The sequence below is a fragment of the Camelus dromedarius genome, chromosome 1 (assembly GCF_036321535.1).
Source record: "Camelus dromedarius isolate mCamDro1 chromosome 1, mCamDro1.pat, whole genome shotgun sequence".
Lineage (NCBI taxonomy): Eukaryota > Metazoa > Chordata > Mammalia > Artiodactyla > Camelidae > Camelus > Camelus dromedarius.
This window is the reverse complement of record NC_087436.1, coordinates 31790467-31813625: the sequence shown is the minus strand read 5'-3', so window position 1 is coordinate 31813625 and position 23159 is coordinate 31790467. Positions and strand designations below refer to the sequence as shown.

Below are 23159 nucleotides of genomic sequence, written 5' to 3'. Positions count from 1 at the left end.
GGACGCATCTTTTTATTCCAGCTGCTGCTTTACCTCTGACATTCAAGCCATCGCAGACAAATCTTGTCCACAACTAAATGTGCCTCATGGCAAGAAAAAAAAGTGAATTATCAAACAACTTCAACACAGAAACTTAAGTGTTCGCTTTACCCCCATTTCTTTGCTTCATTAACACTGGAGCTAAACCAGGGGGAAGGGATACCTCCCTCCCCGTTTTCTGCCCTCTCTGCATCCTGCCCTCTCAGCCTTAGAGAAAAGGAGAGTCAGTTTTTCATTTGCTAATGATTTGGGCTCAAGTTATAATGGGCCATTAAGGTGTTTTGTGGAAGAAAAGAGGAAAATGGAGCTTTCTGGAGGAGGGATAAAGAGACTGTGGGGTACCTGGGATCAGATCCAGGCCTCACTGAGAAGGGAGGGGCCAAGAAGGACCCTGCGAGGGGCCCGAGTCCTCCCTGACTGTGGCTGGCTCTTTTTTTCTTCTCCCGGCCCCGTGGCTTGAGCCTCCGCTCTGCATGCAGGGACAGGGCTTGAACCCCTTGACCAGTTCACTGCCCAGCAGGACCTTCGTTTGGTTTCTCCAGATGTTGCTCCCTCCCCGGATGACTGCCTCTACCTAGTGGGTGCCCTCCCCAGATGCCACAGGGACCTGCTAAGCCCTAGAGACATCTCTCAGGCACCTCCTGGGTTGGGGGAAGGAGCTCTCACACCCCTGCCTGGAGCGGTGCTGAACTGGGCAAGCTGGAGACCTGTGGAGAGCTGGGCCAGTGTTAACCATGCCTCCATCACAAGCTGATTTGTCTACTTGTCTCCATTTTGTGATCAATGGCTATCATCCTAGGCCTCTATGTCTCACCTGGCAACTGCAGAAGCCTCCTCACTAGCTTCCTAATCTCGTGTCTCACCTCCACCCCATCCATTCGCCACACAGAAGCCAGAGGTTTTGTCTAAAACAAAAAATGAAACAAACAAAAAAGCAACACTAGGTCCCCATCCCCTTCTCATCTGGCTAACATTTATAATCCTTCAGATTTCAGCTCGGATCACTTATCCTGAGGAGCCTTCTCTGACCACCCTCCTCCCACTACCCACACCCCCACGCCGACACAAATAGACACACAAGGGATTAGGGGTCCATTATAGGCTTACCCCCACACCTTGTAGTAAACTGTCATCACCTGTTTGTATTTTTAACTGACCTATGGACAGAGAATAGACCTTCTTCCCTTGTTACTTGCAACCTTGTCTCTCGTGCCTCGCCCTGTGCCTCGAGTGTGGTGGATGGAAGTAAGATCTACTCAGGTGGTTCTCATACCTGAGCGTGGATCAGAATTACCTGGAGGGCTTGTTAAAACACCGATTGCTGGATGCCCCTTTCTGATTCAGTAGGTCTGGGTGGGGATGGAAACAATGGATCTCTGACAAGTTCAGGAGCAGTTGCTGCTGCTGGTTGGAGATCACATTTTGGGTTACCACTGACTGCTCTGCGTCTGGTAAGAGAAGACTATAGGGGTAGATTGGAGTGACTTTCCAGATAAGAAGAAAGAACTCATGAGAAATAAGCTTTAGAAGTCTTGGAGGTGGTAGCTAAAATAGAGAGATTTGAATCTGATATTAAAGATGGCAGAACTCCCCAGTAGTTGACAAGGTGCAGGGAGTAACTATGAGAATACATAGTTGAAGAGACCTGTAGGTGGAGTTACGGCATGAAGGCAGGCAAAGACCTGCCAAAAAAATTACTTTACAAAGTAGAATACTGAAATGATATACATGAAAGAAGTGAAAAGGAAGATGGTAAAATGAAATATGTGACATCATTCCAATTTTATTAAAAATGCCTAGGAAAAAATCTGAAAATACATGGCATGGTTTATAATAGTTGTCCCAATGGGTGAATTTTATCACCATTATTTGCTTTTCTAAATTTTGAAAATTCTATCATCATGTTTTCCTTTCATGATCGAGAAAAGCTTTTCCTATTTTTAACCTTGGTCATTTCCATCTGGCTGTGTTAAATTATTTTCTCTTCTGTCCCTCTGTCAGAATTGTTTCTCTTTGACATCTTAACTTGTGCTGAAAGTATGAAAATCAACAAAATTAAAACAACGAAAATCAAAGACAAGCAAAGGAAACAAAAAGGAAAGGAAGAAAGAATCTAAAGGAAAAAATAATTTAGTCAGTCTTGATATCAGCAAGAAAGTATGTCGATTACTGGCCTTCCAATCATTCCATATATTGGAAGGTTGTAACCACCTACCTGGAGGGGTTTCCTGGCTGTTCAGAACTGGTGGACTCATCAATTGGTTAGGCAGGGAACCCTTCTCCTAATCTCTTACCCATCACCTCCTGTTTCTTCTCATGGTTCCCAATGTTACTCTTCCTGTTCAGAGATATACCTGCTTGTCCTTTTTTGAACTAAATCCTCTCCCACCTAAATAATAACATTCAAAAAAGTTAATAAAAAGTTATTCTTTTCTGTCATATAGTTATTAAGATTAATTAAAAAAAAAACTTTGTGACAACTTAAGCCCTCTTTATAACAAGGTTTATTTGGGGCATAAATTCAAAGCTCCAAACAGTTAAATACAAACATACTTTTAGAACACAACCCATTTTATCCACAAGAGCACTTGTGCAATAAAAATTGTGTATACATTATATGTCATATAATGGTATTTGCCATTTCTCTAAAGGAATGAGACATATAGGACTTTAGCACATGTACCTACTTCATTTCAAATATGAACAATTCTGAATTTTGTGTCAAGGCCTGACAATTACCTTCAGAGTAGACACAAATGAAAATAACTAAACATTATAGGTTTAATCATGTATGACTTCAGAATCAGGAATATGAATATACATTCAAAATTTTACTCCATAGAAATCCATTATTATGGAAGAAAATAAAACTGTATGCCTGCAGCAAAATTTAAGGGATGTATAAAATTGTAATTATTACCATGAATACTACTCAGATTAGGAAAGACTAGAATCTTGATATTTCAACTATACTGACTACTTTGTACGTATTTTCTTGAATGTCCTTTCATCTCTGATAATAAAGTGTGAATTAACAGGACCATTCTAGAGACTAGGAAATGGTGATCATGAGTGATTTGGTAAGTTAAGACAATAAGTGACAGGGGGGAACCAGAAACTCATTTTCCTAATTGCCAGCTTAGTACATTTTATTTTAGACTGTGCTGTCGCAAGTCAAACCACGTTCCTGTATGCTTGCGGATGGGTTGTATAAAAGTCTCCTTTGTGGTCTGATGGCAAAAGACACCTATTATTTAAAAATATGTCAATGGCTGATTGTTAATGACGAAATGTTTTTACATGTTGCTTATTGATTCAGGTTGTCCTCCATTTCTTCAAATAATCATCACTTTCTAAGTTTGGTAAGAACAAGCAGAAATTACTGAATGTTAAAGAGAAAATGGGTGTGATATATCATCTTGTCTATCATGTCAGTGGGAAAACTAAGACCTAAAGAGATTTGTTCAGAGTCGTGATGTGAGTTGATGGAGTCTCTGGACTCCTAGTCTAGGGCTATTTACAGCACATGGCACTGCCTCAGCGGATCAGTATTCCAAAGCAGTGGCATAACTGAGGGATGTTCCTGGAAACATCAGCCTTTTTTTTTTTTTTAAACTTTTTTTATTGTGTTATAGTCATTTTACAATGTTGTGTCAAATTCCAGTGTAGGGCACAACTTTTCAGTTATACATGAACATACATATATTCATTGTCACATTTTTTTTTCGCTGTGAGCTACCATAAGATCTTGTATATATTTCTGGAACCATCAGTCTTGATCAGTGTATCAGTGTTGGGAGTTTGTGTGCCATTTTACCTCTTTATTTTTCTCATCCATTGATTCAGTATACTTTGATTTTGTTGTCTGATGTTTGGGGAGTGGGGATAGAAAACAAACAAACAACTAAAGCTAAGTGGCAAACACGATTTAATTTTTTTTTTTTTTTTTTGCGGGGGAATGAGTGAAGTAAAGTTGGCAGGAATGTGAAAAAATTGCAATTTTCCACAGAGAGAAGGCCAAGAAAGAGATATGGGAGGGATAGCCCTCCTACTGCCAGGGCCGCTGCTGGGCACTTTTATGGAGTTATCTCATTCCTCTTAACTTTTTAGGTAGGGGTTGCTAACCTCTTTTCAGTACTCATGAGAACACTGAGGCTCAGAGAAGTTTTGTAATTTATTCCACAGCCACACAGCTGATAACCTGTAGAACCAGATCCAATGCAAAGTCTGTCTGGCTAGGAAACCTGTGTCCTCTTACTTCAACAATAGAGTATGTATAAGGTGAAATAGTGAAAATAATAACTGCAGTGTAATACCCATAGCAGTAATAATGATAGTTAGCATAGTGCCTTACATATGTGATCTCTTTGAACAGGATTAAGTGAGCACATGAACAGGACTGATAGAGTATCTGTACTTTTCATTAGTGAAACAAGCAAGGAAGAAAGAGGACATATACTTACGATTTCCTTTGGTTTACTTTGTTTTCTGAAACATAATTGAAAGACTCAGTTTTGCAGCATTTATCAGATTATTTTGTTCTTGATGTGGATGGATGGGTTGGTGTGTGTGACTGTGTGAAACTGAACCTGATACAGTCAGAAGATTTCTTCCAGTGGATAAGTATGCCTTTTGGTTTGATATTCAGTTTTGTAGTGATCACTGTTCCTGTTTACTGAATGGGAGTTTTAATCTGTACCCTGGTCTTTTCCCTGTTGAAGCTGAATGTCACATACTCATTTCTTTAGCGGGGGGTCCATGAAAGAAGTTATGTTAACCCCCACAGTACAAGGTTGTATTCCTTGGAAAATCAGTAACCACTCATTTTTACACATAAAAAACCCCCAAATTAATTTCTGATGACTAATTTTATATTAGTCTGCAACCCCAGTTTTAGCATTAGGCTCAATTCTCATATTTGGAAGGCAATACCTAATTCTGTAATACTGTGTAACAAAAAGGTGGTGTCAATTTATAAATAATTACTGTCTCCTAATGAATTAATGTTCATTTGCCATGATCATTTCAATACAAACTTAGGTAAAGATATGTTTCGGCTCCAAAACTGGGTTCTCTGTATTTAAATGTCATTCTAATTCGCAACTCCCTATAGCTTACTACGAAAGAACTATTTATTTTGCCATTCAGCCTAAAAATAAAACCTCTCACCCAGACTACACTCCTTAAAAGCCACATTTTTTAATCTACATAATTTTAAATTAACTTGAAAGAATCCATTTCTAGGTGCAGTGAAGTCAAACAAGAGTTGGAACTGGGACAGTTTGAAAGGAATAATTTAAAAGCCCACCACTCTGCTCGGAGACACCTCAAGAATTTCTAGGCTCACAAGGGAAGAGAAGGAAGAGATTTAAAAAGCTGAACAGTGCGTCTCCTTTCGAGCCCCCGCGGATGCAGGCCGGGCCGGCTGCGGCAAGGGCCGCGAAGAGTTAACGAGGGACGGAGCCCCCCGCGCCGCAGACTCCCCGCGCACACCCTCCTCCCTCCTGTCCCCACCCTCTCGTTTTGGCAAGGGATTAAAGTGCTCCCCCCTGTGGCAGCAGTGACCCAGAAATGAGTTTGATTCACACAGTCCTTCCTCCATAACAAGTCAAACGCCCGTCTGAGAGTGCCTCCCTGCGCGAGCGCCGGGTGTGTGCGCGCCGGCGAGAGCAGGGGCCCGCCCGGCTCTCCGCCCGGCTCTCCGCCCGCCAGCCCGTCCGTCCGCTCGCCCGCCGCGGCCCGAACTCATGCTGCGCGGAGCAAGCAGCGAGGAGCCCAGCGCCGCGGCCGAACCCCTCCGCAGCAGGTACGCGCGCGGGCCGCGGGGGGCGCGCGGGGAGGGCGCTCCGCGCGAGAGTCCGCGCGTGTCCGCGTGTGGGTCCGTGTGCGCGTCGGATTCCGCGGCGGCGGTGGCGGCTGCAGGACGAGCCGAGAGGCTCAGCCATATTTGATGGTTTTGTTGCTTTGCTCGGGAGTTCTCGGGAGTAATTTAATGCCGAAGGTCGCTGCCTAGTGGAAATAATATAGTACGTCATTAATATGGCGCCAAAAGATTGGGTTCTCGATATGTAGCGAGGAGGGAGGGCAGGCAGCCGCCAAGCGCAGCGTTACTATCCCACCAGTAACTTGGGCATTGCTGGGGCGGGGGCCAAAGGAGGAGGAGAGGATGATTTTTGGATCCTGAGAATTGATCTATGTTGGGTCAGTAAGTTTTATTATGATTATATTTCAATTTTTTTTGGGGGGGTGAAGACTTAGAGCTTTTTCTTCTGGTTTTGCGAAGAACATGCGATTTTCAGACGAATCATAAAATTAAACGTATTCAGGAGCAGAAGCCCAGTTTAGTTGCTTTAGTTTATAGCATTTTTAGAAAAGCCAAAGTGTATTATTAGGTTGCATGAAAGTGGAAAGCATAGTAGCAACTTGGTAGACAGATGGCAATGGCAGAACGCAGGTCCACGTACATATATGAATCCAGAGTGTGTGTGACCGTGGTGGTGCGGGGGGAAGGGGAGAGGGACGACGACTGTATTTGTCCAAGCATAGGTGTGTGTGTATAGGTATATCTGTATAAGGTGGCCGCAGCCCTGGCTCTTGTCACCGCGTCACCACATGTCCAAAATATTCATTACATCAATTCAAGGGCAGTGAGCGGGGGTGGGGGGTGAGGGACAGCTTAGCAATTAGATTCTTCCAAATTGGATTTCCAATGATCAGACCTTTTACTTACAGTGGGACCACCTGTGAAGTGAAAAGCCCTTCATCGGTGAAATAAGGAGGGAGTTGCATTGGTAGAGCAAAGTACCGATTAACCATGAACTTAAAACGGATTGCAAATTGCAACCTTTGGCACCGTCTGCAAATTGTGGGGGTGTCGCTTGGTCTTCACTGCCTGAAATGAACGTGCAGTGTGCACCCCGGGACTGCAAGTTGCAAAGCCCTTCAGTGCACGTGTCTTGTGCCTGTGAGTGTGTATTTGTGAGTTGGGAGCTGTTGTTCGGTAGCCAGCAGGCTTTCCGGGTTGTTGGCGCTGGCTTGCAAATGCGGGAGAGGGATGGAATGTGGAATGTTGACCGGGGAACCGAATCCTGTCGGAACGGTCCCATTTGCTGGAGAAATTCGATCCCCTCCACCTCCTTCCCGCTCTCCCCCGCCCGCCTGCGGGTTGGAGGCGGGGCCGAGGACGCCGCTGCTGCTCAAAGTGGCGGAGCGCGGCGGCGGGAGGCAGGTGCACGGCACCCGCCAGTGGGGGTGCCTCAACTTCCGCGGGCGTTTAAATAGCAGCCTCTCTCCCCTCCCACCGGTAATAGGTGACCTGGCGGCCGAGGGCGGCGGGGCGGAAGGGACGGGGGAGACCCGGGAGCGAAGCTTCGCGGCACGTGGGCAGGTGCTGGGTGGCCCCGGGGCCAACTTTTGTGGCCCGCCTCTGGCGTTGGAGGAGAGGCGGCTCCATGTGGAAATGGGGGCGGGCGGCGGCTGAGGCGCTTTCTCCGCCGCGGCGGGAGCTTCACTTAACGGTCCCAGCAGCGCCGCCGGGGCCCGGGGTGGGGGTCTTCGGGGGCGGGGACGCCAGCCCACCGCGCCCGCGCCGCGGGAACCCCGCACAAAGCCCGCGGCGCGGGGGCGGCCACCGCGCCCCCGCCCAGGGAACGGCCCGAAGCCGGTCGCCATCCCCGTGGTGATTCTGGCGGGCAGGCGCAGGCGTTTGTTTGTTGGTTCCGCGCCGCCTTCCTCGCCGGATGGCTTCCTGTGACAGAGGTGATACACAGTTTCCAGAACTGTCTGGGGGCGGGAGCGGGAGCCGAGCCCGCTCGGGGCTGCTCGCCGCCGTCGCCGCTGCTCCCATAGCACAACCGTTTCTCGCCGGCGCACCCGCCCCAGCCCTTAGGTGCCGCCCGGGAGGGACTAGGGGAGGGGGACGGCGCGGCGTTTTCCAGCGGCTCCAGTGGCTTCTGGACGCGAGGGAGCATTTGATTTGCAATTGGGGCCGAGCGGATTGGTGCAGCTGGCGGCGGCGGGGCGGGAGGAGCGGCGGTGGCGGCCGCGGGGGTGGGGGGGTGGCCACTTTCAAATGGAGAGGGCGGCGGCGGGGACGCCGCTGCGGAGAAAGCGGGGCTTGGTTGCGCCACGAGAAGGTGTCATCACTGCATCGGGGCTAATTCCGGCGGAGGTGCCGGGAGTTACTTTCCCCTCCTCCCGCGCTGTTGTTTCTGTCGCCTTGGGAGGAGAAGGAGGGAGGGAGGAGGGGGGCGGCGCCGCCGCGCTGAGCCGGGCCCTGCGCAAACCCCGGCGGGCGGCGGCGGGAGCCGCGCGGTGCGTTCTTCGGTGCAGGGCGGCGGCCCAGCTCGCCCCTCCCCAGGATCCCCCCCTTCCTGGGGTCCTCAGTTTTCTGTCTCCAGCCCACCCGCACTCTCCCCGCTTCCACATTGGCTTCGCGTCCCTGGGTCCTCCGCCCTGGCTCTCGGCGCCCCAGGTTCCCCCCCTCCCCAGCTGTCCCTCCCCTCCCCAGCCTTCCCCCCCTCTCCGGGCTTTCCCACCCCGGGCTCCCCCTCGCGGGGGCGGCCGCAGTCCCGGCGCCCGGTGAATGAAGCGAGCAAACAAAAAAGCGGGCGATTTAAACGTGCCTTCGAAACCCGTTAGGAATGCGTCGTCACCCGGAGACCGTTTAAAAGCAGCTTTGACTGGCTTTCTAATAACGAGGAGGCAGGCGCCCCACCTCGCCACGGCGGGGGCGAGGGTCTGTCGCTCTGTGTTTACCACAGCCAAGGGGGAATTTAAATTTTCTTTTTGTAAAATGATAGCTGCAGTTGAATGACTTAAAACGGCTACATTTTTGGGGATTGAAAGAATCTGAAGTTTCCATTAAAGAGAATGCTTAGGGGCTTCTTTCCCAAAGGTTTTTATTAGGTGAACTATTTTTCCTTTTTAGAAAACCCACTGTGAAAAGCTAGCTCTCTAGTTACTTGTAGCTCAAGGCTAATACCTTTCAAAGTTAATGAACTAGTTTTAAGATACATGATTTCCCTGGAAGCTGATTTAGGTAGTGATCCACTAATGGTTAGAGAATTACTATAGTAAGTTGTATTTGATCAAATCACAGCTAATCAAGATTTAATCATTTATAGGTGGAGAAAAGAAGTGTTCAGTGTAACCCTGTTTACACTGACAACACTTTTGATACAATAATATGTTGTAGTAGACTGGGCAGCACACATTGGAGAGATGCATAGGATGTTCTGTGGATGACACTTTGTAGCAAGTACCCGCAACCCAGAATTCCTAATGCCTTTTTGTCCCAAAGGTTTCAGTCTCTTCTAATGTCACTTTTAAATCCGATGACTTTTTAATTGTTTGGTTATTTTGCCTTCTTCCCTAAGTTTGTGTATTTTTATGTATGTATCTGACCTGGCATATTTCATTACGACTTTTTAGCCATTTAAGTGTCACATATCTGCCTTCCTCCAAACACCAGCCAGAGATAAAGGGAGTTGCTTGAACATGCAGTAGTACTTGAACTTGATTCCATTTTAAGGTCATAGGCTGCTTTCTAACAAGAAAAGTTGAGTGGGATGCCGCAGATTTTAAATGTTCATTTAAAAAGATCCCCCACCCTCACTTATTAGTTCCTCCTCCCTCACTTGACAGGTTTTCAACCTATAGATGAGTGTTTTAGTTTTATATTAGTTACCAAGGCTGAAAGAGTAGTATAAAGGGAAGATAGTGAGAAAAGAGGTCTGCCTGAGAGTGAGACCAGGGAGAAAAAACTTTTTGGAGTTTAAAGAAATGTTATATTGTAGAAACAAACCATTGCTTAGCTGAGAGACTTTGGGAAGAAGAATTAACTTGCTGAGAATAAAAGCAGATGTCCTTGTGTCTCACCTTCATAAATAACTGATTTTTGACTTTAAGGAGCCCTTAGTGGCTTAAAGTATTATTACAGAAGTGGTGTTACATGTACATTGTTGAAAATTAGAAATTACAGAGGAGCAAATATAACACATTTCTACCACCTACAAATCATCATTGTATTGTTTTGCAGGTAATTGTGTGTATGTATGTATGTTTTAATCAAAATGAGATCATACTGTATATACAGTTGTGTAAGGAGATTTTCTTTTCCTGTTAGCTAGTTTTCATTTCATCTATTATTGGGACATAATCAGGTTTCCTCTTGGCCCCAAAATACAACAGCAGCTTTGTCTGAAACAGTGTCCAGTCAAGGATCGTTTATTGCATCTGGTTGTTTCCTGTAAGGTTTTAATCTGTAGTGACTTTTTGATAGAACTGACATTGAGGAGGCGTGCCTTTGGAATTAATCATGATTGGACTTTAAAATCCTATTTTGATTCCAACTTTTTAATTGTAATTTGGAAATTGATTTGTAGATTATCTGTTTGAAAACTACTTTAAAGAAATTTGCTTGAGGAATGTATCCACAGACTTGCTGGAAAGAGTTATCAACTCTGTTTGTGTTTCAGTACTGAGGTGGCTGGAAGAGCAAACATCAAGATACCAAACACTGACCATATCCTGTATCTTTAGGGTTTGTCAGGAGTGAGGAGGTGGCATATGACTCACAATACTGCCTGCTTCCTTGCTTCCCTGTTGGTGAAGCTCTCCTCGTTTAGGATTATGGGGCATCTGTTAGACTGTTAACAGTTAATGGTCCATCAGAATTTGCATTATAAGCCCAGTTTTCCCACATGGTTAATAAAATAGATATCCTCTGGAGGAAAATATGACATCTTAGCCAATATCATGCTTTTTATTTGGATTGACATTAAAAAGTTTGGCTTGGTTGTTCAAACAGTGGGAGTTATACCAGTGTTAAACTTAAAAAAAAATTTTTTTAATTGAGTTATAGTTTAAACTTCTTTCCTCACCTTCCTGTTCAAGCCTGTAAAACTTAGAATACTGTCACCATATTCAACTATATATGTATATATATATGTGTATATATATATTTTTATTTTAAATAAAGGCTGTCTTTACTTGGAGTTGTTAGTTTCTTAGATGGTATCAGGAACCTTAATTGGAAAAGTATTTTAGTTCCTGAGATAGTTAAGTCGTTACCTTAAATTTTAGTGTTCAGTGTATTTTCTCCATTTTCAAGATTTTGCAGCACTTTATGTTATCTTGTATTTAAAATTTGGACAATTAATGTGTTATTTGCAGTGTATGTTATTTCAGAAAGTTGAGACTTAACTGAAAGAGTCTTGCCATTTGCCTGGTGTACTTACACAAAAATATTACTCTTTGATCATGAGGGATATATATTTTGATGTTTTCACAGTTGGTGGGCTCTGATGGAGTAAGTTAACTCTGCATTCCTAATAATGCAAGAGTGGCCATGGAGGCCTTTTTACCTTTGAGTTGAAGTGGCATCTTGTCTTTTAAGTTTAGCTCGGATTGAGTGTCATGGAACAGAGAGAAAATCTAGCTTGAGAGGATACTGATCCTGACTCTTGGCAGTGTTCTTGTGGCCTAGCCTTATCTAGCCTGGTCCTTGAATAATTATTGAGGATGTCTTTCCTCTCCTGAATGCAACAAAAATAGATTGCCAGAAATGGAATGGAAAGCTTAGTAGCTGGGCAAGAGATGGGATATTTCCATTTTTGAGTCCTTTGTTAATGCTAGACCAGTAGTATATGATGTGCACTTAGCAGATGTTCAGGGAACCCCTACGTCTTCCCCTTCGCAAGGACCTAACTTTTCATGAATACTTTAAAACCAGTCCAATATTTACTTTATGCTTTTGATTTCTTGGGTGGAGTTATGACATAATAAGGTGATTGAGGACAGTAGAAGTAAGTTTATTTATTTACTTGAGTAAAGGTAGATTTATTTAGAGAGATACACACTGAATAGAGTGCAGGCTGTTTCAGAAGGCAAGAGAAAGGCCACAAGGTGTGGGGATTGGAAGCTCAGGTTAAAGTAAAAGTAGATACACACTCCATAGACAGAGTGCAGGCCGTCTCTGAAGACCAGAGAGAGAGAGGCCTATTTATTTACTTTTAAAGCTTTAGGTTCTTTTGGACTTACTTGTTGAAGGAATTAAAACAGAATTTTCTCTTGTTTTTGGAAGTACTCCCAATTGTCAATAATAAGTACCTTTTAATATCGATCATTTAATGTCTGCACAGGAGATCTTATTAATTTGAAAATTAATGACTGCTTCTAAGACAGTTTCTAAGGAGTTATTTTAAGTGAAGTTTGAAAACTTTTACTACTAATGCAGGGTAAACAGCAAGAATTGGCAAGGTTAATAAGTTGCTGGAGTTTGAGCTGTGTGGCTTGCTTTTGTTTAGCACAGAGTACACTTAATGTGATTTAAGATTTTTCTTGATTACTCATGGTCATTTTTATCAGCATTAATTATTTCAGTGTTGAAATACAATGATGCACTTAAGAGGTGTAGGCTGAGTACTGGTGGCTTGTAGCTTTTTTAAGGTCAAGGACATTTTTGAGATCCAAAACCTGTGGAACCTCTTCCTCAGAAAAAGCAGGTTGCACTGAAATTTTCATGTCATTTCAGGGTTTGGATGAATACCTTTAAGTGCATCCTTGGATTCCAGTTTAGTATTTAAATTCTGGTGAATTTTTTTTTTATCACTATTAACCATGTATTATAGTACATGCCTGCTTAGAACATTTTTCTGCTTATTGGTTACTGGCTTGAAAATCAGATAAGCATGTTAGAAGTTACAAGTTAGTACTATATGCTGACCCCAAGTAGGAGCCTCAGGGTTTTTTTTTTTTTTGAGAAAAATTCATGGGTTTCTAGACATGGCCTTTATTTAAGTCACTTAGAGAACACCCTCTCCTTACTGCCAGTGTATTGATTTACAGCAAGGATCAGTAAACTTTTTAGTAGAGGGCCAGATAGTAAATATTTTAGGCTCTGTGGGCCTGATGGTCTCTGTTACAGCTGTTCAGCTCTGCCACCATAAGTGCAAAAACAGTGGACACAAGAGGTAAATGAATGAACATGGCTGTGTCCCAATAACACTATTTACAGGCAGTGAAATTTAAATTTTGTATGATTGTCAGGTGTCGTGAAATGTTCTTTGATCCCTTCTCCCCAGACCATTTTAATATGTAAAAACCATTCTTAGCTCAGAGGCTGGACAAAAACAGGCTGTGGACCCCTGATTTATAATGAGACACAGCATTACCTGGTCATTGGATTGTTTCTGTTGGGACTGAATTCCCCTTCTGATAGGAACCTGAAATAACAGCTTGAAGTCAGAAGTTTGTTTGATAAATAGGGAGGGATCTGGCTAGTCTAAAGGCTGTGGCTCTTAACTCTGGTTCCTTGATCCGATCCTCTGAGGATAGGATGTGTGACATGGGATCCTGTGTACCTAGGAAAGCACAACCAGGTAGTCACACCCTGCAGGGGAGCCAGGCGGGGAAGCCCTGTGTAAGGGAATGTACATTGTAACCTGGGGATCCCTACAGAGGCAGATAACCTCTCTCCAAGTAGGGTGTGTGTGTCATGCCAATCAGAAGTTAATGCCTGCTGCTCAGGGGATTCATAACCCTGTGATAGTGTTCAGGGGACGACTAGCACATGCTCCTTCCAGCTCTACCTTTTGTACACTTCACCGGTTAAAATGGCATTTGCAACCATCTTCCCATCAGCTTGCCAGGAAACTTTCAGGTTCCAAGTTAACAGACGATCGTTTATTGAGTACATTTTAGTTGTCTGCTCCCTGTTAACATATAAGGCATAGCCTTAATATTAAAGATAACCTCTTTCTAAATCCTAGTAGGTGTCGAGTGGGAGGCCTGTGCAGGCACCTGGGAGGAGGTGGGTGGCACAAGAGGGCCACCCACCTTGAGAACTGGTCTTTGGTTCAGCCACTGGCTTTGCCCTAGACCTGTCTGCATCTTTACTCTTGCTGCTTAACCTCTCTAGAATTCATTGTATATACTTGCCTTTAACATTAGGAAAGGTAAATTAAATTATCTTTAAAATGTTTTCTAGTGCCACAGTTATGGTTTTATGGGTTTCTTTGGGGAAGATTTCCTGTAGACATAATCCATGGTTGAGACTCTTTTCAGCTTTAGCCTCAGAGAATACTTTCCAGACCTTGGTGCTAGGTTTTGAGACTGTCTTATGTTTCCATGACCATAATAAAGACTTGTACAATTGTGATGAAATATTTGTTTTCGTATGTAATTCAGATGATGTGTAAATGGAGTTTTTGTTAAGTGTGCCATCTAGGTCTTCTAATGTATGACATTGGGAATCTGACTTTTTTTTTTTAAACAGTACTTTAAAAATTTTTGGTGACTTAACATTGTTAGTGGTAACTGATAGTTTCTGACAACCGGCTATAATCAAGGAACAAAGTTCCTCAGAACAGCTGCATTTCAATCTGTGTGCAGTGTAATTGTCATTAGCTGGTTGAGTCTGGTTTCTGCAGAAGCTGCTTTGTATATCCTGTATAAGAACATCTGGTTTGAGCATTTAAAAATCTTTTAAAATTACCCTGTAGTCACTTTGCATTTATTGGCTTATTCTTCCAAGGGTGGAATAAGGGGGTTAGACTACTTTCCTATCCTTATCCTTACCTTTGTTTCGTTCAGAAACCAACTCCTAACTAACGCTTTTCTAAAGTGTTATTCTTCAGTGAACTTAGAGTTTCACCTGAAGATTTGCACGTGTGTGTGTGTGTGTTTATTGGAGGGGGGGATAAATAAGAATTTGGTTCAGAGACCAACCCCCCCAGGGCAGAATGGAACACATCTGATTTCAGTGAAGTGCTTTGGAAAAATGTATTTTCATATATTCTGAAGAGATTGGTTTCACCTTTTCCCTGGTAAATTGTCAAAAAGTATAAAAAGGACCTACAGGGCAAATATTATCTCACAAATTCTGACTGGGTGATAGCACTGTGTTAAGGAGGATTCTGAAGTCATGTCTGGGCTTGTAGGAAAAAAGAATGACCTAATTTATTAACCATGCCTGCCATTGGTAGAGGAGGAAATAGAGTATTTGGTAAACATCTCTGGAATGTAGCTTTTTTAAACTTTTTTTCCCCAAAATAGTGCTGCTCTTGAAATGGATAGGAAGTTGAGTATTCTTTAAGGGTAGTTTAAACCCTTGTTTTCCTGTCTGGATTAGTTTTCCTGTTCTTACTGAATATACTTTTAGTGACCTGCTACTGGCATTGGCTATTCTTACGTTTTTAAAACTTTTGCTTTTGAAGTAAATAATGAATGGGTGATAATAGCACTTTATGGCATTATCCTATTACCTTTTCTGTTTTTTTTTTTTTTTCCTTCCCTCCTGCACTATTTCATCAGGTATTCTTTTGAAGCAAGGCAAGCCGTTGATAGCCCATCTCAGGAAGGAGGTGGGGTATACATAGTTTATTTGATGGCTGCTCATTTTAGGCTGGATTCTGTGTGGGGCCAAGAACTTGTGCTCCCAGGGTCTTTTGTAATATGATGAGGAGCAGGGAAGGAAGGTTTTGGATTTTAAATCTTTACTATTATAAATAGAGTAGTACAGGATCATGGTAAAAAAAAAATTAAAATCATGTGAAAGGTCATACAGAGAAGTAAAAGTTTAAGAATTCCCAAACTAGTCTATCTGGAACACTTAAGTCAAATTTCTCAGAGATAAACACTGTTAACTTTAACGTTCTTACAGAAATTTTCCACGAGTATGCAAGCAATTGGTGTATGTATTCTCTTCCCTCCTCTTTTATATATAAATGGGCCAAATTTCAGTTTTTTTCCCCTACAGTTTGCTGATGTTTCTTGATAAGTTTTCAGCATCTTCCATATCTGAGCATATAGATCTAACAGAAAGGAGTTCTTAATAGATGGAAATAGGGATAGAAGCTCGAGATTGGAGGCCGTGGTGACTGACTGCCTTTACTGTTTGGGGCTGTATTCATTTACTCCCACGTAAAGGGGAGTTAACAAAAATATATTCCAAATACAGATGATTGGGGTGTTTTGTCATAGCTGCTCTTCAGGTGCTGGCTCTAATTGAGTCAGTAATTACAGAGACCTGGGAGGGGTTTAATAGATTGTTTTAGGGCACATAAGCAGGGATTGGATTATTTACAAATTGGCAAATGGGAGCTGCCTGTGAGTCATTCAGAACCACTCATTTGTAAATTCCTTGAAATCTTGAAAAATCCTTCTATTGACTTTTAAGGTCTGAGTTTAAAAATAGTTTGTAAAGAATTTATGGTGAACTAATGTGTAATTTGGGCTTTATTAGTAACATAGGAGTAAATATTGCAGTTATTATCTGGTCAGTTCTTACAATATTTTTGAGGTGGTCATTTATTGCTAATACAAACTCTTCAGCTGAATATTTTCAAGTATGATGTCTTTGCAAAGGCTTTATAGTAGCTTGGGCAGCATTTCCTTTTAAACAAATTTTGATGTATGACATTATAAAGGACACATTTTTAAAAGTTCCATTTTTCTGGGTTAAAATATTTAGACAAGGTTAAAACTTCAACACTTAAGAGCAGAGCAGTTTGTCAGTTAAATCAAGTCTATGACTACTTTTTTGACCAGATGTAAATAACTCTTTGGTTAAAGTGAGAAATCTGGGTTTAAGTTATAGTCACACTAGTATTTTTAGACTCTGAGCATATGAATTAGATAGTGTTGTCAATTTGAAAACTTACTATCTAGGCGATTAATGTTTGCTTTAAAAACTGAGGTAAGAAATCAGCTGGATTTCCTTCACATGCATTTAGGGACAGGAGGTTACTGTGAAGTATAGGTCATTATTATTTTTGGGTACTTTGTTCCATTGAGTACTGTTTGCTCCACAGAAGTCAAAAAGATGACCTATTAAGACAATGTAAATCTCTTTATGGGGAAAGTAGTTTATGACCAGTAACTTAGGACTCAAATTATTAATTACATAATGTTTAGAAATAATATTCAAATTGTGTGAACTAAGCAAATAGAAACAGCTCATTATAAAATACTTTTTATATAAAGACTGCTTGGTGTCTGAAAATATGTTCTTCAATATATATTTTGTATTATACATTTTCTAAATACGTTTAAAAATATAGTATGTTTAAGTATTAGATTACTAACTTTGGCAGAGAATGGAAGGACACCTATACATTTAAAGGTAAAGTAATGGAAGTTATTCTAGTTAAAGGTTGATTAGATATTGAAGTGAAACATCTCTTTCTATAAAGCTGAGTGAGCATAGGATATAGTTTATGTACAGGAACTCAGTCATTCATCCCATAGGTTTTTTGTTTTTGTTTTGAAGCATAGTCGGATCCGATATGTCAATTTCTGGTGTACAGCATAATGTCCCAGTCATGCACATAGATACATATATTCGTTTTTATATTCTTTTTCATTAAAGGTTATTATAAGATATTGAATATAATTCCCTGTGCTATACAGGAAAAAAAAAGGACACTAATGAACTCATCTACAAAACAAACAGACTTGCAGACATAGTAAACAATCTTATGGTAACTGGGGGAAAGGATAAATTTGGGTGTTTGAGATTTGCAAATGTTAGCCACTATAGGTTATTTTAATACATAGCTAATCCACTACATTGGTGATACATAGAGAAGTAGTATGTATTGGTCTTTAACTGAGTACCTTTTAGAACTTCTTCAGTGAAATAAATAAGAATGGATAGTTGTGGATAAAACTGGAAAAAAAATCAGCCTTTCTGCATATAAACCATAAGATAATTAAAGCCACTAGGGTGTAATCCTTATTATAGCTGTAGAGTTTATGGCCTGATAAATGGTCCCTGTTCCACTACAGAGAGTAATTCTAGTTACAGGACAGTTTGTTTTCTTCAAATCTGTCCCTCTTTCCTAGGAGTAGCATTGAATAAACATCCTCAAGTTCTTAATCATCTTACTCTTTCGTAAAAGCTCTTCTCTCTTTGTCCTCTTGGTCATTTCTCACTCTTTCTTAGCTAGAGTCACATACCAGTCATGCCTCCCTGGTACCACACCCAGGTCACTGAACTTGTTCACTTGCAAATTCCTGAGCCACCTAGGGCATGGGTTCCTTCAGCTAATGGCTGCTCTGAGCTAAATGCCTACTGATTTTCTTTCCCCCAGTTTCTGTCGGAGGAAACTGAAATTTCAGGGTTTTCAGTTACATTGCTTTCTCACGTACTGATGCCATGTCCCATCATAGTCTGTGCATGGTAATCCTGTAACCTTTATAGCCGTTATCACACTGAAGTTACTGGTCTAGATATTTGCTCACTGTATCTCTCTGGGGGCCATTCCATATCTTGTTCACCATGTCTCTGGCACCTAACTTGATGCAGTTTTAACTAAATTAATGTATTAGCTAATCTACACTACATTTTAACCCATCTGATAGAAGAGGTCGAAGAAGAGTCATCTGCATGTGATTTAAGTAGGGTTTAGGGCCAGCAGGTAGGATGGTACCTATGCTTCCTGAGAAGCTGGTGCCACCACAGGTGCCTGGTTGTCTTGGCATGTCCCTCCCTACAGTGGAGATGGAGGTGCCAAAGGACTGTCACTTGACTGCTCCGTCCACGGTCTTTGGACAATGACTTCCTCTTACTTGGCCTTTCCAGGCAGTGCTGTGATTATAATCTGGCTTCCTAGGTAAGTCTTTCACATTTTGGGCAAAGTCCCAAATGCCTTATAGTTTGTATTTTGTCTGCCTGGCTGTTAATAACTTCTCATGGCGGGTGGACATTCCAGGCTCCTGTAAATGGCATCCCTCTGAGTCAGCTTTGATGGAACCAGACAGGATGTGAGGACAAGCCCTGCTGAGGATTGGATCCAGAGTTCTGGGAGGCATCTGTTCTAGCCACCCTGTGAAGTCCTATTTCTGTTCAAGAACCCTCTCTCTGATGTCTTTGTTTCACATTTGATTTGAGAGGATCTCTGTTCTCCAGAACTTACTATAAGCTTTAGAGACACACATGTATAGAACATTTAAGTGATGGTATAAGGCAGGAGTTGATTGACTACTGAAGAAAATGGTATATTAAAAAGGGTGAAGAAGTTTTAAAATAAGAAAAAAGATGAAATGAGTGGTGTAGATGCTTTTAATTGGAATGGTGGACGGTACTTAGTGGCTTTGCACTGAGCCTGGAGACGAGGTGGTGTTGAGATGGGTGGGGAGGACAGGACCAAGGAGCACCATCAGCAGAGGCTGAGGTTGGAAAGAAGGGGTGCTTTCAAGGACAGAGGCCAGGCAAGCTGGTTACAGGGGCTTGTTTGGAGAGATATTTAGGTAGAGCAGGGAGGAGCCTGGTGGAGGAAAACCTCTAGGTTTCTGGCTGGACTCATTTGCATTGTGAAACTGAGAGAGAGATGGGCATAGGGAATAATGTGATGAGGTCACCTTGTAGGAAGGCTCTGTTTGTTTTAATAATTGGAAGGGTAAGAAACTGGGCACGTAGAATAGAAGGGTGGTGCTTGAAGTAATCTCGGTGTAGGTGGCTGCAGAGCTGGTGGGGCAGTAGGAGGACTTGAGAGGGTCATATGTTATGAAATGATAAGCCATGGCAATTGAATAGAAAGATCAGAAGGGTTGTATATTAGTAAAGAAATGGGCAAGCAGCAGTAAGATTCCGAACGTGAAGATGCTGGTGACGTGTACGTTGTTAAATATTACAGTGCTTTGCCCAGAGTGTCGTGCAGCTGCTTTTTGTTACCTCCCTTTTGTTCTTCAGGACTCTGCTCAGAATCTTACTGACTCCATCAGCCTGTGCTCCTGTAGAGCCTGGTGTTTACCACTGTCAGGCACTAACACTGAATTCCTGTTGACTTGTCTGTCACCTCAACTAGACCAGAAGCTCCATGAGGTCAGGGACAGTCATTTTCTCTCCAGCACCTCCTAATATATTAGGTATTCAGATGTTCGTAGGATGCATTATAGGCTAATGTATTTTTTTGCTGCTTTCTCTGGAGTGTTGCAAATAGCCTTATTATTATTATTATTACTTATTCTACTGCTGTCTAGATAATAATCAGCCATTGCCTTAAATGATACTGAGGGCCCTCTGCTTTCTCTCACTGGCTTCATTGGACAGATGTTTGCAGCAGACAGGCACTGTACTGTCTGTCTTAAAGATAGTAACATGTGTGTACTTTGATTTCTTGATAGAGTAAGTAACCCCAGGTGAGATAAATCAGCCTGATGTCAAGGATTAAGTACATTAGAGCCTCAGAAGAGGCACTGCTGGCGTGCACTCTCCCCGTTACTGCGCCAGCTTCCCTGGAGAAGTACAGCACGACATTCTCAACCTTATTCCTCAAGGTCTTTCGGGGTGGATGAAAATTAGAAGGGAAATATTATTTTTACTCTTGTTTCATTAGAAGGGAAACATTATTTTTACTCTTGTTTCACTTGCAAGTACTTATGTGTGTTTAGGAGGATCGTTCTGTCCTGGCCAGTGCTTGCATCTTGCACACAGTGACTGTTGAGGTGCATGCTTTCTCTGGAAGCTGTGTTTGAAAGCACAGAGGAAGGCATTTTGATTTTAAAAGATTCTAAGTTCTCCAGACTCTTGCATTTAGGTAAATGTCAGTTGTCCGAATCAGTGATGTAACCAGCGTTTGTTTCCTCATTTCCAGCTGGGGAGCTTTTGATGGGTTTTCGCAGCCTCTTCTCAGTTCTCACACCCGCTCCTGAGGTGGGGGCTGTATTCTTGCCCTGATGCTTCATGCTGTTAACTTTTAAGGAATTCCTCTTTAGGTGGCACTTTTTTTTTTCCCTCTTCTTTTTCTCAAGCTCTCTTGTAATGCAGGCTCTAAGGAGCTGAAGCTGTTGCTGGGAATAAGCAGGCTTTGCCTTTCTGTTTTCTCCTTGTACCTCCTGTTGGGTCCGGGGTGGAGCAGGGGTGCCTTCTTCTAGAAGATTGTTGAAGAGAGGTTGGCTGTCAGCAGTTGGTGTTTCGGCACAAGCTGACAGGGTAGGGAAAACAATTGTTTCCAGTGGGGAGTGGACCCCAGGGGTTTGTCGCTGTGGAAGTCTTTCTGGGGTGGACCTGCCCCAGGCGAGCCCTGGGTGTTAGAGTTACAGGGAAATGGGGCTCTGCAGGAAAGGGGTGGGTGGGCTTTAGGACTGTGATCCTGCTTCACAGTGTGAAACCCTAGTACTCACGTCCTGGCTTCCTCTTGGAAATTCTTTTAATGGCTTTTGAAGAATCAACTGGTAAAAATCTGCAAACCTAACTGGATAAGTTAAGGAAACAGGTAGCCCGTTACCACTAGCTACCTGTGTCTTAGAAAGAAAATATAAAATATTGAAATTAAAGATTAGGGGCCTGAATATTTGAATGAATCATAGGTCTATTTTGTAGGTGGGAACAGACTACATTGTGCGATAAGCTTTCTTCTTTTTCTAACTTCCTCTTTTACAGGTCCATTTAGAATGGACCTTTGGGTTTTTAAATTCTGACTTGTTCTAGGACAGTTCTAGAAGTTTCTGTCTTACTCTAGTACAGTGGTTCTCCATATTTTTCTCCACACTGCTCTGTGTGCCACGTTCCTGGAAACACACCACATTGTAATGCTGAAAGGGTTGGGGTGAAGTGTAGTGAAATTAGATTTAGAATCAGACGTTCCCTGTTCACAATGTGACTAGGAAACTGAAGCCAGAAAAAGGTTTAGGCAGTGACTTGCCCAAAGATCCTAGTCAGTAAAGGAGAGGGGTCTGGATCAGAACCATATGATATCTGTGGTCCCTTCTTTTTCCAGCTTTGAATTGCTGACAGGTTGGAGATGACTAGGGGAGGCATTTGCATTCCCAGTGCCCCATTTGTTTTGTTCCTAGAACTCTAGGTATTCAATTTGTAGGAATCTTTTAGCAAAATTTGCCCAAAAAGCATGATGATGCCCAGAGCAGTGTAAATATTCACACATTCAGGCACAACCCCATCCTCACTCCCCATATACACGTGGAAAATATTAATCTGTCTGTAGTGAGGAAGCACTGTGCTCATTGCCATGGGTTTTTTTCCTGCAGTGTTTGCTGCCAGTCAGCTAGAGACTCCTGGAGTAGTTGTAGTGATAATGTCACAGGAACGGGAGAGAAGCCTGGCACCTTTGGGAGACCTGCTGATAAGTGACTTCTCTGCCCCTCCCCCTCCTTTTCAACCTGTTCTGTTAATGAGTGCACCTAATTATGTATCTTTGGTCTTTTTATTATTTACAATTCAAATGCTACTTAAAGCCGATTGTTTGCTTTTGTATGCTGTAAATCCTGGGCTGCCATCTGAAGCACAACTTGATGATTGTGTATTATCATCTTGGGTTAAGTGCTGTCTCATTGCTTTGCAGGCTGCCTGCTGTTTCCCGGGGAGATCATGAAACGAGGTCGCCTTCCCAGCAGCAGTGAGGATTCTGACGACAATGGCAGTAAGTCCTGCTTTGTTGTTCTTGGAGCCTAGCAGGGTTTGGGTCAGTGTAAAAACATGATTTTTTAATGTAATGCTTTAAATAGCTGAGGACCTCTGCATATCAGGCAGGTCAGAGAAGAGCTACAGCTGAGAAACACATCTGTCTGAGTGTGATACTGCAGGTCTGTAACCAGATCTTTCCGGGTAAGGTTGACTGCAGGTGGGCATTCCTCAGGCTTCCTGTTTGTTATCCAGAGATGAACAATCCAGTTTCAAGAGTCACTGGTGTGTCTCTCTTTTCCTAAACATCATTTACAGTACTTCACAGTTGCTTTTTATGAAAAGGGAACTTAATCGAAGCCACTTAATTATTAACTAGTCTAACCTGAAACAAAGGGCGGTTGAAGGCTGCCTAGTGTGATGTGAAAATACTAAGTACAGGTTTTTAGTAGGGCACAAATCAGTGCTCTTCACTGATTTGAACATGACTGTATTAATACTACTACTGTCTGCATCTCAGCTCTGGCATCCTCATATTTTCACAGTGCTTCTGAGAACCAGAAGTTAGTTGGCTTCCAGGCAGTCAAAATAAATGTCACACAGCGTCTGTGTATTGAAGCTAACAGACTACCCGGGGAAGAGCTCCCTTTGGATAACAAGGAAATTTTGTACCTAGCACAGTGCCTGAGCTCCAGCCCATTTGCTTACGTTTCATATTACAGATAGAATTTGGCAAACCTTGAAAGATTGCTTG

General features: G+C 42.7%; 1 protein-coding gene across 4 annotated transcripts in view; it reads left to right on the top strand.

The window, feature by feature from the left end:
* The first annotated feature begins 5695 nt into the window (after window positions 1–5695).
* The window catches only part of JADE1 (jade family PHD finger 1), a 54962-nt gene continuing 37498 nt past the window's right edge, over window positions 5696–23159 (top strand). The window contains exons 1-2 of one of the 4 annotated variants that reach the window (XM_031466031.2): window positions 5696–5845; window positions 22347–22424. In XM_031466031.2, coding sequence (XP_031321891.1) covers window positions 22373–22424 — 52 coding nt within the window. In that variant the 5' untranslated portion in view covers window positions 5696–5845; window positions 22347–22372. Of the gene's footprint in view, window positions 5846–6059; window positions 6241–7257; window positions 7350–22346; window positions 22425–23159 lie in introns of those variants that run through there. The other 3 variants (XM_031466022.2, XM_031466042.2, XM_064495848.1) reach the window with 3 other exon arrangements.